This window comes from Gadus morhua, chromosome 12, assembly GCF_902167405.1.
Source record: "Gadus morhua chromosome 12, gadMor3.0, whole genome shotgun sequence".
Taxonomy (NCBI): domain Eukaryota; kingdom Metazoa; phylum Chordata; class Actinopteri; order Gadiformes; family Gadidae; genus Gadus; species Gadus morhua.
Genome location: NC_044059.1, coordinates 13331717 through 13343576, shown reverse-complemented (window position 1 = coordinate 13343576; position 11860 = coordinate 13331717). Strand labels below are relative to the sequence as shown.

At 54.4% G+C, this 11860-nt stretch overlaps 1 protein-coding gene across 1 annotated transcript; it reads right to left on the bottom strand.

Annotated features, from left to right (window-relative positions):
• Positions 1–393: 393 nt before the first annotated feature.
• brdt (bromodomain, testis-specific) lies at positions 394–11049 on the bottom strand. Its single transcript, XM_030372922.1, has 20 exons — positions 10851–11049; positions 10059–10285; positions 9782–9919; positions 9424–9592; positions 8869–9065; positions 8339–8773; positions 7958–8086; positions 7604–7849; positions 7211–7362; positions 6724–7010; positions 6357–6458; positions 5978–6115; positions 5765–5820; positions 5227–5599; positions 5029–5103; positions 4662–4895; positions 3880–3959; positions 3590–3744; positions 1671–1857; positions 394–910 (listed from the first exon to the last, which is right to left on the bottom strand). The coding sequence occupies exons 2-20, from the start codon at positions 10239–10241 to the stop codon at positions 851–853; spliced, it is 3396 nt and encodes a 1131-aa protein (XP_030228782.1). The 5' UTR covers positions 10242–10285; positions 10851–11049; the 3' UTR covers positions 394–850.
• Between the last annotated feature and the right edge of the window lie 811 nt (positions 11050–11860).

Below are 11860 nucleotides of genomic sequence, written 5' to 3'. Positions count from 1 at the left end.
GAATTCTGAGTTTAAATTCAGAACTCCAAATTAAGTATCACATTTGGCCCTGATCCTTTTCTGTAGTTTGATGTGGTTGATGAAATATCAGCTACTCTGTGAGGGAGCGTGGAGGTAATGGATTGGTAATAAACACGCGTGTGCTGCCAGCGTCGAGCCCTAATACTTACAGATCATCGCCGGTTCCTTACATTGCTGATTTGGGATCCGTTTGACTTCATAATCAGATTTTATTATTATCCATCATCTGCAGTAAAGGTTTGAAATTCAAACAAAGGTCACAGCGTTCTCAAAGCCACCTTCATGGTGGTCATCTCTTAAAATGAATGTCTCCAGACTACCGATCTGGATAAAATATACTACTAAACAAACGAAAATAATGGAACATTGTGCTTTAGGAAATGTTGATCAACATAGGTATATTTAATTTACAGCTTTTCAATTCTTTACAAGAACTAAACCTTGTTAGACGAACAAAAGGACTCTTAATACAACAAAAATAGGCTCTCGGATAGTCTTATTTTTTTCTTTACAAAAACAAGATTTGAGGACAGTAAATGATAGCGCACATTTCTGCTCGCCCTCCTCTGTTTAGCCTTTCAACAGAACAAATCGTGAGTCACACAGGGACCAAGGTCACAACAAACCAGGAAACAAACTGAGGGCCGGGGGCAGGACGCATGGCCGTCCAATCACAGGCCAGCGGACATCAGAACCGTCACGCTGACGAGAAACCTTATAAACTTTCATCCGGACTCCTCTTGGCGTAAAGCCAACTGAGATGAAAGGTTCCTCCTAGAAATCCACTCAGAGAGAACACAACTCTTTAATGTGAAGTTTAACGCTCGCTTTAATCCAGGTTCTTCTCGAAAGTTGACATGATGTCGCTCTGCATCGTCATGTCGATGATCTGGAAGGGACAGGAAGCACATCATCAGGAACTTTACAGTGAAAAATACATGACGCATCAGGGCTTTTACTGTGGAAAACGGCTTTAGGGAATCAGGACTTTTACCTTGGAAAAGGCATAAGGACCTCTTCAGGTCTGACAGATTTGTGCGTTCCCATTTGGTCACAGCTGGAATGAGTGTTCAGCTACATGCATACATACATACATACATACACACACACACACACACAGCGTCTCAATTCGGGGGATCCTTCGAAGGCTGCGTTTAAAGACCGCTTGCGTCACAGCGGCGTGTTTGTAACCTATTGCCAAAGTTCAATGACATTAACACGAGCCATATAACGTTAAACTAATTAACGTTGTATTTTATAATATTGGCTCCATATTTCTCCTCAGTCGTCTGGTTTCTATAACATGTCCATGGTTTGAACCGCAGCTGTCAGGGTTGCTAGGTGACAGGAGCGGCGCGACGTCACGCGAGGTAAAGGGTGTTAACGGCTCGTTACGCAGACTTCAAGTGCTCCGTAGGCCAGACCGTCTCATTTAAAATCGTTCGTTCGGCCTTCGGTCCGGCCTTCACGGTCCAAGAGGACACACCTTCATAGACCGCGTCCTTCGAAGGATGCGTCCCCTGCATTGAGACACAGCCAACGTGTACCCTATTGTAGTCTGGTTATGTTTACATGTCGTGAATGAAGACGATACATAGTGAGTAATGTAAGAAACAATATATGATGTGTTGAAGTAGGAAGTGACATACCGCCTGTCGTCTGCGTCTCTCCTGCTCCTTCCTGCGAGCCATCTCCCGCTCCTGGTCCAGATGAGCCGCGGCCGCCACCTGCTGCGTTGCCGTCGGTGCTGGAGACTCCATCACAGCTGAGTCCGACAGTTTGGGAGGGTCCAAGATGGAGTCCAGCGAGAAAGGAGACACGGGCGACTCCGGCGGCCTTTTACGGTAAAACACAACCGCAGGTCTGAACGTATGACAACACAACCGCAGGTCTGAACGTATGACAACACAACCGCAGGTCTGAAGGTATGACAACACAACCGCAGGTCTGAACGTATGACAACACAACCGCAGGTCTGAACGTATGACAACACAACCGCAGGTCTGAACGTATGACAACACAACCGCAGGTCTGAACGTATGACACCACAACCGCAGGTCTGAAGTAGGGATCGACCGATATATCGGTCGGCCGATATTATCGGCCGATATTCGCGTTTTTTTACGTGTATCGGTATCGGCCGATACGCGGCCGATTTTCGCCGATTTTTTTTTTTTTTTTTTTTTTACTTGTTCTACCTCACCTGTTTTTACTATTTGTTAAATATAGTTTTTTATATTGAAGTTCAATAAATGTTCCTTTTTTTTAATTGAGACTTGTAACATTTGTTATCAGTGTCATTTTTATGATTGAGGGAGCAAAAAAAAAAAAAAAAGTAGTATCGGCTCTAAATATCGGTATCGCCGTATCGGCGTATCGGCTAAGGCTGATGAAAAAATATCGGTATCGTATCGGCCCTAAAAAATCCGTATCGGTCGATCCCTAGTCTGAAGGTATGACAACACAACCGCAGGTCTGAACGTATGACAACACAACCGCAGGTCTGAAGGTATGACAACACAACCGCAGGTCTGAACGTATGACAACACAACCGCAGGTCTGAAGGTATGACAACACAACCGCAGGTCTGAAGGTATGACAACACAACCGCAGGTCTGAAGGTATGACAACACAACCGCAGGTCTGAAGGTATGACAACACAACCGCAGGTCTGAAGGTATGACAACACAACCGCAGGTCTGAACGTATGACAACACAACCGCAGGTCTGAACGTATGACAACACAACCGCAGGTCTGAACGTATGACAACACAACCGCAGGTCTGAACGTATGACAACACAACCGCAGCTCTGAACGTATGACAACACAACCGCAGCTCTGAACGTATGACAACACAACCGCTAGTCCGAAGTTACGGTAGCAACCACTAGTCTGAGGGTACGCTAAGACAACCGCTAGTCTGAGGGTACGCTAAGACAACCGCTAGTCTGAGGGTACGCTAAGACAACCGCTAGTCTGAGGGTACGCTAAGACAACCACTAGTCTGAGGGTACGCTAAGACAACCGCTAGTCTGAGGGTACGCTAAGACAACCACTAGTCTGAGGGTACGCTAAGACAACCACTAGTCTGAGGGTACGCTAAGACAACCGCTAGTCTGAGGGTACGCTAAGACAACCGCTAGTCTGAGGGTACGCTAAGACAACCGCTAGTCTGAGTGTACGCTAAGACAACCGCTAGTCTGAGGGTACGCTAAGACAACCGCTAGTCTGAGGGTACGCTAAGACAACCGCTAGTCTGAGGGTACGCTAACAACACAATTGCTAGTCTGAACGCACGGTAACAACCGCTGCTCTGAAGGCATTTGAAGATAACCATGACGATGAACGGGACTCTCTATCGGCCGTCTGGACGGTGATTGATCGTAGGTAGGTGACACGTATCCCTGATCAAGAGGCGTCCTCCGCATCACGCTCTGAACCACAGGCGTTCCCTCGGCCGCTCACTGATGGCTCCCCGAGGTTAAGACCACGTTAACCCGCCGAGCGCTCCGACGCGCCGCGGGCCACCCCCGGTCAGCGGGGCCCCCCCCGGTCAGCGGGCGCTACCTGAGGGCCTTCTCCCGCTCCTCCTTCTGCAGCGCCGCCCTCCTGAACTTCTGGAAGCTGTCCCTGGAGGACCGGGCGCCGGGGGCCCCCGGCCCGGGCCCCGCCGCCCGCCGCACCAGAGCGGCCCACAGCTCCACGTTCTTCAGCACCGCCTCCTGGGAACAACCAGCCAATGAGAGGTCCCGTTGGTCGTTAAGGGGGATTGCCATGACTACGATTTGTCCGCTGATAATCACAACACCTGCTGGTAGAAAAACAACGTTGTACACTAAGAAATACAAAGCAGGAACCTTTCTGGCTGGGCGGGGCTTCCCGCCCGGGGGGGAGGAGCCAGGGGGCACGCCGTCGGACCCCGAGTCGCGTCTGGAGTCTGCAACACACGGTTACAAACGTCACCCATTTTGTGCTGAGCCAGGTGTAAGAGGGGTCAAAGGTCAATCAAGGTCTCCGTCAGGCCCTGACACACGATTCCGAGGGGGCGTGGCTATGACTGCCAGGGGCGGGGTTTGGGACGGCGAGGGTCCGTGCGGCACGGTTATCTTCTATTTCCACCGCCAACCGCTAGTCTGACAGTACGCCACCGTACCATGCCGTCTGATTGGGTGCCGAAAAGGTGGAGCTACCCACGCCGTCCGTCGATTGGCCGACAGAATCGTCACTTCCATGCGACAGGGGGATAAAAACAAACAGTACCCGCAAGGTATTTCTGGCAACGGCGAAAGCTTTGTTTATTGAAGGCCGCCGTCCTTCTTGGACGTCCTAGATTGTCGCCCTTTGTTCATTGTGTTACATTCTTCCGTTTCATCAGATTTATTAGCAGGCTACACTGCGTCGGCTGTTATGGTGCCACGATGCTTGGGTAGCTGCCGCGGCCATCACTATCAGGCTTAGCCCCCGCCCTACCGTAAGGTTACCGTCGGCGGTGGGAACACGACAGATTGAGCGTAACCGGGCTGTCCCGCTCCGAGCCGCCCCGTACCGCTGGGTGGCAGCGAGGCGTTAGACGTGGGTTTGGTGTGTCAGGGCTCTGAGGAAGACCCCCCCGGTCTAGCTGCAGGGGGCCAGCACCTACCGGCCTGCCTGAGGCGTGCCATGGGGGGGGGGCTGTCCTGGAGCGGGGACAGCAGAGGAGGGGGCTGAGGACACAACGGCAGGACGGTTAGAACCCACAACACGGTAATGGAACACACCCCGTTTTCCAGGAAGTACGTTTCTCTGGAAACATTGGGCTGCACACATACGTACGACAGCAGCGGTGAGCCCTCTGAGCCACACATTTGACTGGCAGCAGAGGGTAAACATTGGGCTGCACACAGACGTACGACAGCAGCGGAGAGCCCCTCTGAGCCACACATCTGACTGAGGGTAAAGCAGCGTCACAGTGAAGGAGCACCGAGGCATCAGGCAGGACCTCACACGAGGTGTGAACCTCTAGATACATGCCTCTGGTCGGGGAGAGACGGGGTCCAGACCCAGAGCCGGGGACGCCAGGGGGGACAGGAGCGCAGACAGGTCTGGGGAAACAAAGTCAACAAGAAGAACGACAAAGCATGAAACACCTCATTCACTTTCTAGTAACCCATGGTCTTATTAGGCCAGGCCTCTAGAACAGAGCAAGAACAACGGCCAGACATTACCTGGAGAGAGGGACAGGTGCTCATAAGACTGACTTATTTTGGGATGAGCACCCGTGCTTCCCAATGGCATCAAAGACAGGCTTCCGATTGGCCGAGGTGGCTGGCTTCCGATTGGCTCAGAAGACAGGCTTCCGATTGGCTCAGAAGACAGGCTTCCGATTGGCTGCAGGGGGTGAGCTCTGATTGGCTGCAGGGGGTGAGCTCTGATTGGCTGAGCTCTGATTGGCTGCTTGGGGTGAGCTCTGATAGACTGGGTTCTCATTGGCTGCGTGGGCGGGCGTCGCAGGACAGAGCGGTAGCTCTTCAGGGAGGCCTTCAGGAGGTCTCTGGTCCCGGAGGGCGTCTTCCTCGGAGCAGCCACCTTCAGCGAGGCCTGGACCGGGGGAGACACGGGATTGGACCAGGGGGAGACACGGGATTGGACCAGGGGGAGACACGGGATTGGACCAGGGGGAGACACGGGATTGGACCAGGGGGAGACACGGGATTGGACCAGGGGGAGACAGTAACATCATGAGCTCATTGAAGCAGGTCCTACCTTCTTCTGCGCCTTCCGGGAGCTGCCTTTAGCGCTCCGCTGCTTGGGTTTTGGCACTGAGGAAACACAAAGCAACAGTCATCAGTCTGCCCCCACGGCTCAGAGCCAGTCTACCCCCCCCCCCCATACACCACCCAGAGCTAGTCTCGGTGGTGGGGAATAGGAGGTGGTGGTACTGGAAGTGTGTAGCTGTAGGGACCATCGGTCTCTAACCTGATTCTGTGTCAGTTCCCTCCAAAGAGGAGCTGGAGCCACAGCTGCTGGAGGAAGAGGAGGAGGAGGAAGAGGAGGAGAAGCAGGTGGCGTTGCTGCTCCCAGAGAACCGGGCCGACTGGCTGAGTTCCAGAGGATCTGAGACACACATTTCCATATTGTTATTCAATTGTTCATTAAATATCATTCCACGTCTGCAATTATTTAAGTTTCAATACATAAACACAGGAAAAAGACATCTAGACTTCTAGACTAACCGATGACCGCAATGCCAACGTTAGAGGTACTCTTGTCCATGCTTAACACGCGCTCATGTAGATAATGGGGACTCTCTCCAGTCTCTTCTGATTGGCTGAGGTGGTCGTGATGTCACAGTTACCTGTCCGCTTCCTCTTCTTCTTGGTGGCCGAGCGCTGCTCCTCTGGCGCGGTGTGGGGCACCGCCGGCGGCGGCGTGGGGCCCTCGGGCTTCACCGGCCTGGCTGCAGGGAGACACCAAATATCCACGGTTACCAGGGCAACCACGGCTACCAGGGCAAAAACCAGACGCACTATAATGGCAAGAGCAGTGGTCAAGAGATCAACCATGATGCCATGCCGTCCACGTGGGTCTAGGAGGTACAGTTCCAACACGAGGCTTGGCTGTCGTTTTGCAGACGGCCTCTAGTTGGTTCTCTTATTTGGGCGAGACAGGGGCCGGGGGGGTGGGTTAGTGAGCGGACCACCCGGGGGGAGGGGGCGACTCACTGGGAGCGGCGGTCTTGGCGTCGTGCTTGCGGAGGCAGCGGGCGACAAAGGCCTGCAGCGTGCGCAGCGTGGCGGGCGCCAGCGTCTCGATGTCGATCTCGATCTCCCGCCGGCCACAGGCCCTCAGGTGCGGCTCGTGGCGCCGGACGAGGTCCACCAGCCGGCCCAGCCGCTGCCCCGGCAGCCGGTTGATGTCCAGGCTCAGCTGCCGCTTCTCCTCATAGGGCACCGTCGCCACGGGGACCGCCTCCTCCCCTGGGGCCAGGCGCTGCGGTTGGTTGCCACGCCTACAGACGGAACACGCGTCATAACAACCGCACTATTACATATGGGTACTTTATGAACAGGAAAAGGATTAAGCACTGAGAGAACATCTGTCAAACACAATGCCTGCAGGACAGGAATGTGAGGCACACTGTTAAATGCAAGTCCTTGAGCGGATCAAATGCAACAGAGGCCGTTTGTGAATCGGGGGGGGCTCACGTACAGACCGGACCCCTTGGCACCGCTGCTCCTCTGAACTTTGACCTTGGTCCTGGAGGACTTGTTCTTCTCCTTCTCCTTCTCGCGTGTCGACGTCTTCTTGGTCTTCAGGGGCGTCTGGGCGAAGAGCTGCAGCTGGTCTCTCATGGCCTTCAGCTGGACAGGAAGAGGAGGAGTCAGGACACCTCCGTTTTACGGTCTATCTCCGTCATCGCTAGTGAGACCTGCCCTCGTGATCAACGTTGGTCACCGTTTAAAAAGGTTCTGAAGAGGACTGGGATCAGACAGCCACCACCATAGCTTACTGTAACCTCACCCGAATCATTTAGTACACCCTGAAGAAGATGGTGAGAAGTCTCCGGTATAGAACGTGTGGTCCATCGTCACGGCAACATACCTGTTCCTCCAGGATGGCCAGACTGGGGACCATCACCGCCTCCTTCTCTTCTTCCTCTTCATCCTCTGAGCTCTGTGACGATGAAGAGGAGGAGGAGGAGGAGGAGCTGCTGCTGGAGACGTGCTCCACCTTGCAGTCTCCTCCTCCTCCTCCTCCTCCTCCTCCGTTGTCCTTGATGACGGCCTGGTCGGAGGGCAGCATGCTCTCCTCCTTGGGCATCTTTGAGAACTGCGCCTCAAACACGTCCTGTGGGAGGAGGGGGGGGACACTTGAGAAACCACAAACCAGCCGGCGACACTGGAGCAGCAACCAACCATCCCCATTTGTTGGGGCCGTAGGGGGGGGGGGGTGTACCTGCAGCCTGCGGGCCATCTGCACCACCTCGTGGGCGGGGGGGTTGTACTTGTAGCAGTTGGAGAACATGAGGCGCAAGTCGGCAGCAAACTGCTTGGGGGCGCTGTACTCCCGGCTGGCCATCTTCTTCTGTAACACAAGGGGCCTCAGTCACATCGCGCCCACTAGATCCCAGATGCGTTTTGTGGAGTGAAGAAGTCGTGGGTTCAGCGTTTAGGCGTTAGTAAACCAAACATCGTGACATCTGGTAAATTAAAAGAAAACGGATGAATGAAACGATGAAAGACCACGTAGGGCGTTAGATAAACCAGTACACACACCCGTACAGCATTAGATAACCAGGCCAGTATGGCGCTAGGTAAACCAGTACTGCGGGGAGACCTTGATGGTGCCGAGGTCCATGGGCTGCGTGACGATGCGGTGGTAGTCGTGGAGGCCAAGGGCGTCCACGTCCACGGGCGTGTAGAAGGGCCAGGCGTAGGCGGCGTGGCGGCGGGACATCAGCTCCTTCAGCAGCTCGCCGCAGCACCGCAGCGGCGACGGCAGCCGGGCCCGCCGCCCCCCCGCCGTCCAGTCCGGGACCTCCCTGCTGGGCGGCCTGATGGGCCTCTTGGCCCCGCCCCCGCGCCCCGGCGGAGTTCCGCCGCCGCAGCCCGGGGCCGTCGTCGAGGTCGGAGGGGACGCCGTCCTCCCACGCGACGACGGGTTGCCGGGGGCGACGGTCAGGCACGGAGGGGCGACGGTCAGGCGCGGGGGGGCGACGGTGGTGGTGTCGGCTTTCCTCTTGACGCCCTTCCTGTCCTGGAGGGCTTTACTCTGGAGGGGGGGTTAAGAGGGGCGGCGTCTAAAGGAGGAGCTGGAGGGCAGATTCAGGAGCTCACCTCAAAGGGTGAAAAAGCAACGCTACTCACCGCGGACTGAGCGTGTTTGGGCAGCGCGGTCGGCGGGAGGGGGCGGGGCGTGGCCGGCGGGAGGGGGTGGGGTGTGGCCTTCGGGAGGGGGCGGGGCGCGGCCGGCGGGAGGGGGCGGGGCACGGAGCCCGGCGGGATCACGGTCAGCGTCTGCTGGACGACCACCTCAGACTCCGGGACGCGGCGCTTCAGGGCTCCTGCGGGCAGAAGGGACACGCTGGGCTCAGGGCCCCTGGGGAACCTACCGCCAGGCTCTGAACACGGGCATGAGCGAATGGTGTCAGGCCTACTGGTTAGAAGAGCACTGTATACATGCAGAACCTTTACCCTTCCTCACTATACTAACGCCGCTGGTTCTACTAGCCATCGATGTTGGGTTCCAACTATCCAGCTGTCGTGGTTCTACCCGTCGTGGTTCTACCCGTCGTGGTTCTACCCGTCGTGATTCTACCCGTCGTGATTCTACCCGTCGTGATTCTACCCGTCGTGATTCTACCCGTCGTGATTCTACCCGTCGTGATTCTACCCGTCGTGATTCTAGGTGTGAGGTCCCACCTGTGCTGCTCCTCTTCCTTGCTCTACCAGGAGGTCTACCAGGAGTTCTACCGGAGCCCTGCTTCTTCTCCTTCTCCACCTCTACCTCCTCTTCATGGGGCATCAGGGCCAGTTTCTCGAGGAAGACCTTCTCCAGGGTCTGGGCCATCAGCACAATGTCATCTCCGGGCTAGGCAGAACACAACCGTCAGGTAGCCATGGATACCGCCACCACTAGACCTAGAGACGGCCCAGGACTATACACCACCTCCTCAGTTACTGAGGTACAATTCTGTGTTCATGGCACTTCGAGCGCATGAACCTGTTTGGGAGTCCCTGAGCGGGGATAAGCTTCGGCCCCGGCACAGAGAGGGGGTACCTTGTTGTACATGTAGCAGTTGTTGAACACAGCGTTGAAGTCCTGCACACACTCCATGGTGTTCCAGTAGTACTGGTTCTGCAGCCGCTGCCTGATGGTGCGCAGGTCCATGGGGCTGCTGATGATGGTGTAGTAATCCTACCACGCACCGGAGCAGACGGAAACAATCAACAGACCTTGCAGCCAGGGCCGGGGGGGGTGACTCACAGGGAGGTTGAGTCGGGCGGCGTCGACGGCCTCGCAGAAGGGCCAGGGTACTAGGATGGGGGTGACTCACGGGGAGGTTGAGTGCGGCGGCGTCGACGGGCTCGCAGAAGGGCCAGGAGAACTGGTGCCGGCAGAGGGTCCGTAGGACCACCCGCTCCAGATACTGCAGCTCGCCGCTGCCGGGGCCCGGGCCCCGGGGGTGCTGCACCGCGGGGGGCGGGGGGTTCCTAGGGGGCGGCTTCACGCTGGACATGCCGGAGAGCAGCTCTCTCCAGCCAGACAGCTACGACGATCACTCTGTGCACACAACGTCCGAAGTAGTCGGCAATAACCCTGGGGTCATCGTTTGTGGTGTAGGCCTCCATCCAAACAATATAGCGACTAAAACCGTCAATGAAAGCACTGATGGCAATGCCGCACTACTACAGCGGATGACTACTTCGTGTCATCCGCTGCACGCTTGGGAGGATGCCGGGAGCGTCTGCGTGCTGACAGGAACGGAAAATGGACACGTCGAGATTAAAGTCGATATGATGTTTTAACTTTATTCTCGACATTTCGAGTCGAATGTCGACATGTTGACTTTAAAGTCGACGCGTCAATTTTAATCTCGTCACGGCAAAAATATTTTTTCTCTTCACGTGTGGCCCTAATACTCCGTCGTAGTGGAGCCCTCCAAGGTAACGTTGACAATTACGGTACAACTTATTTTGCCTTCGAGATAACAACTCTTCTATAAAAAATCCAGACAGACACCGAAAAGCAGTCGCTACTTAAACATGAGATACTTGTGTAAAATGTACTTTAGAAGGGTGGTTTAAGGCTAATAAGGTGTTTAATAACGTATTAAAACCTGTTTTACCTTCTTTTTTTAAGTTGGAAGTCGTCACTTAACCTTCAACTTGTTAGCCGCTAGCGTTAGCTCGTGTTTAGCATGCGAACAACCGATCAGAAGAGAACCCGCGGAAATAGTCATGGCTTGATAAGCTCATGATAAGCTCCGGTTAAAGAGTTCGGGATGTTTCTACGGCAACTCTGGGGATTGAACCACGCAACGCCGTCTGTTACCTCGTCTCCCGCCGAGGCGGATTGGCTGCCGCGTTGACAGCTGAGAGCGGATTGGTGGAAGCTCCACGTGCACACCGGTCCTGTAGCCTAGCATGTGAAGCTAACAACGCACTTCAAACTGTCAAACTTGTTTTTACTAATGCGCTCCATGCCCATAAGGAACGATTTTTTTACCAGACGTCTCGTTTCGAAGTATTAAAGTGTCCTAAACATCTTATCTCAGAATCTACATGCATAAATTATATTTATAATAAAACCACAATTTATCCAAGACCAGTTAAATATGGTCCAAGATTAATTTAATAGGCTAATTCAGCTTTACCATCACATCTGCCCCAAATTATAAACCCCGAAAATAACCACCCAGCCGGTAGGCCTACTGCCACTAGAGCTGCTCTGCACGTTAGAAGACAAGTGTGTCTACTCTACACGTTAGTTAGGACAATCCGTGTGTCCTGACGTCAGACTCTACACGTTAGAATGACAGACTGTAGGTATAGGCCTACACTTTAGCACAGTCTGCATATCACACATTAGAAGGACAGACCAGAACACTAGTAGGAACCTGCTGGACGTCCCTCGGTAGGACCCCGAGACGCTCCTCCATGCCGGTCTACCTCCTGCGGTGATCCGGTGCACCTGGTGACGTCCATGCGGCCTTCCTGTCGCCGCGGGTCGTTTTAAGTACACAGGAAGTTGCAACATATCCAGTATTCTCCCCAACAACTGCGGAAGCTCCACTGACCTCCCAACAGTGGATATGTGAACTTCTATTTTAAATGTCTTGACCAAAATGTATGACAG

Coding starts and splice junctions, on each gene's coding strand:
- brdt (XM_030372922.1), bottom strand. CDS start 10,241: ATGTCCAGCGTGAAGCCGCCCCCTAGGAACCCCCCGCCCCCCGCGGTG. Junction 9,593..9,781: donor ACTGCTACATGTACAACAAG/GTACCCCCTCTC, acceptor TGTTCTGCCTAG/CCCGGAGATGACATTGTGCT. Junction 4,896..5,028: donor CTCTCCCCGACCAGAGGCAT/GTATCTAGAGGT, acceptor GTCTGTGTGCAG/CCCAATGTTTACCCTCTGCT.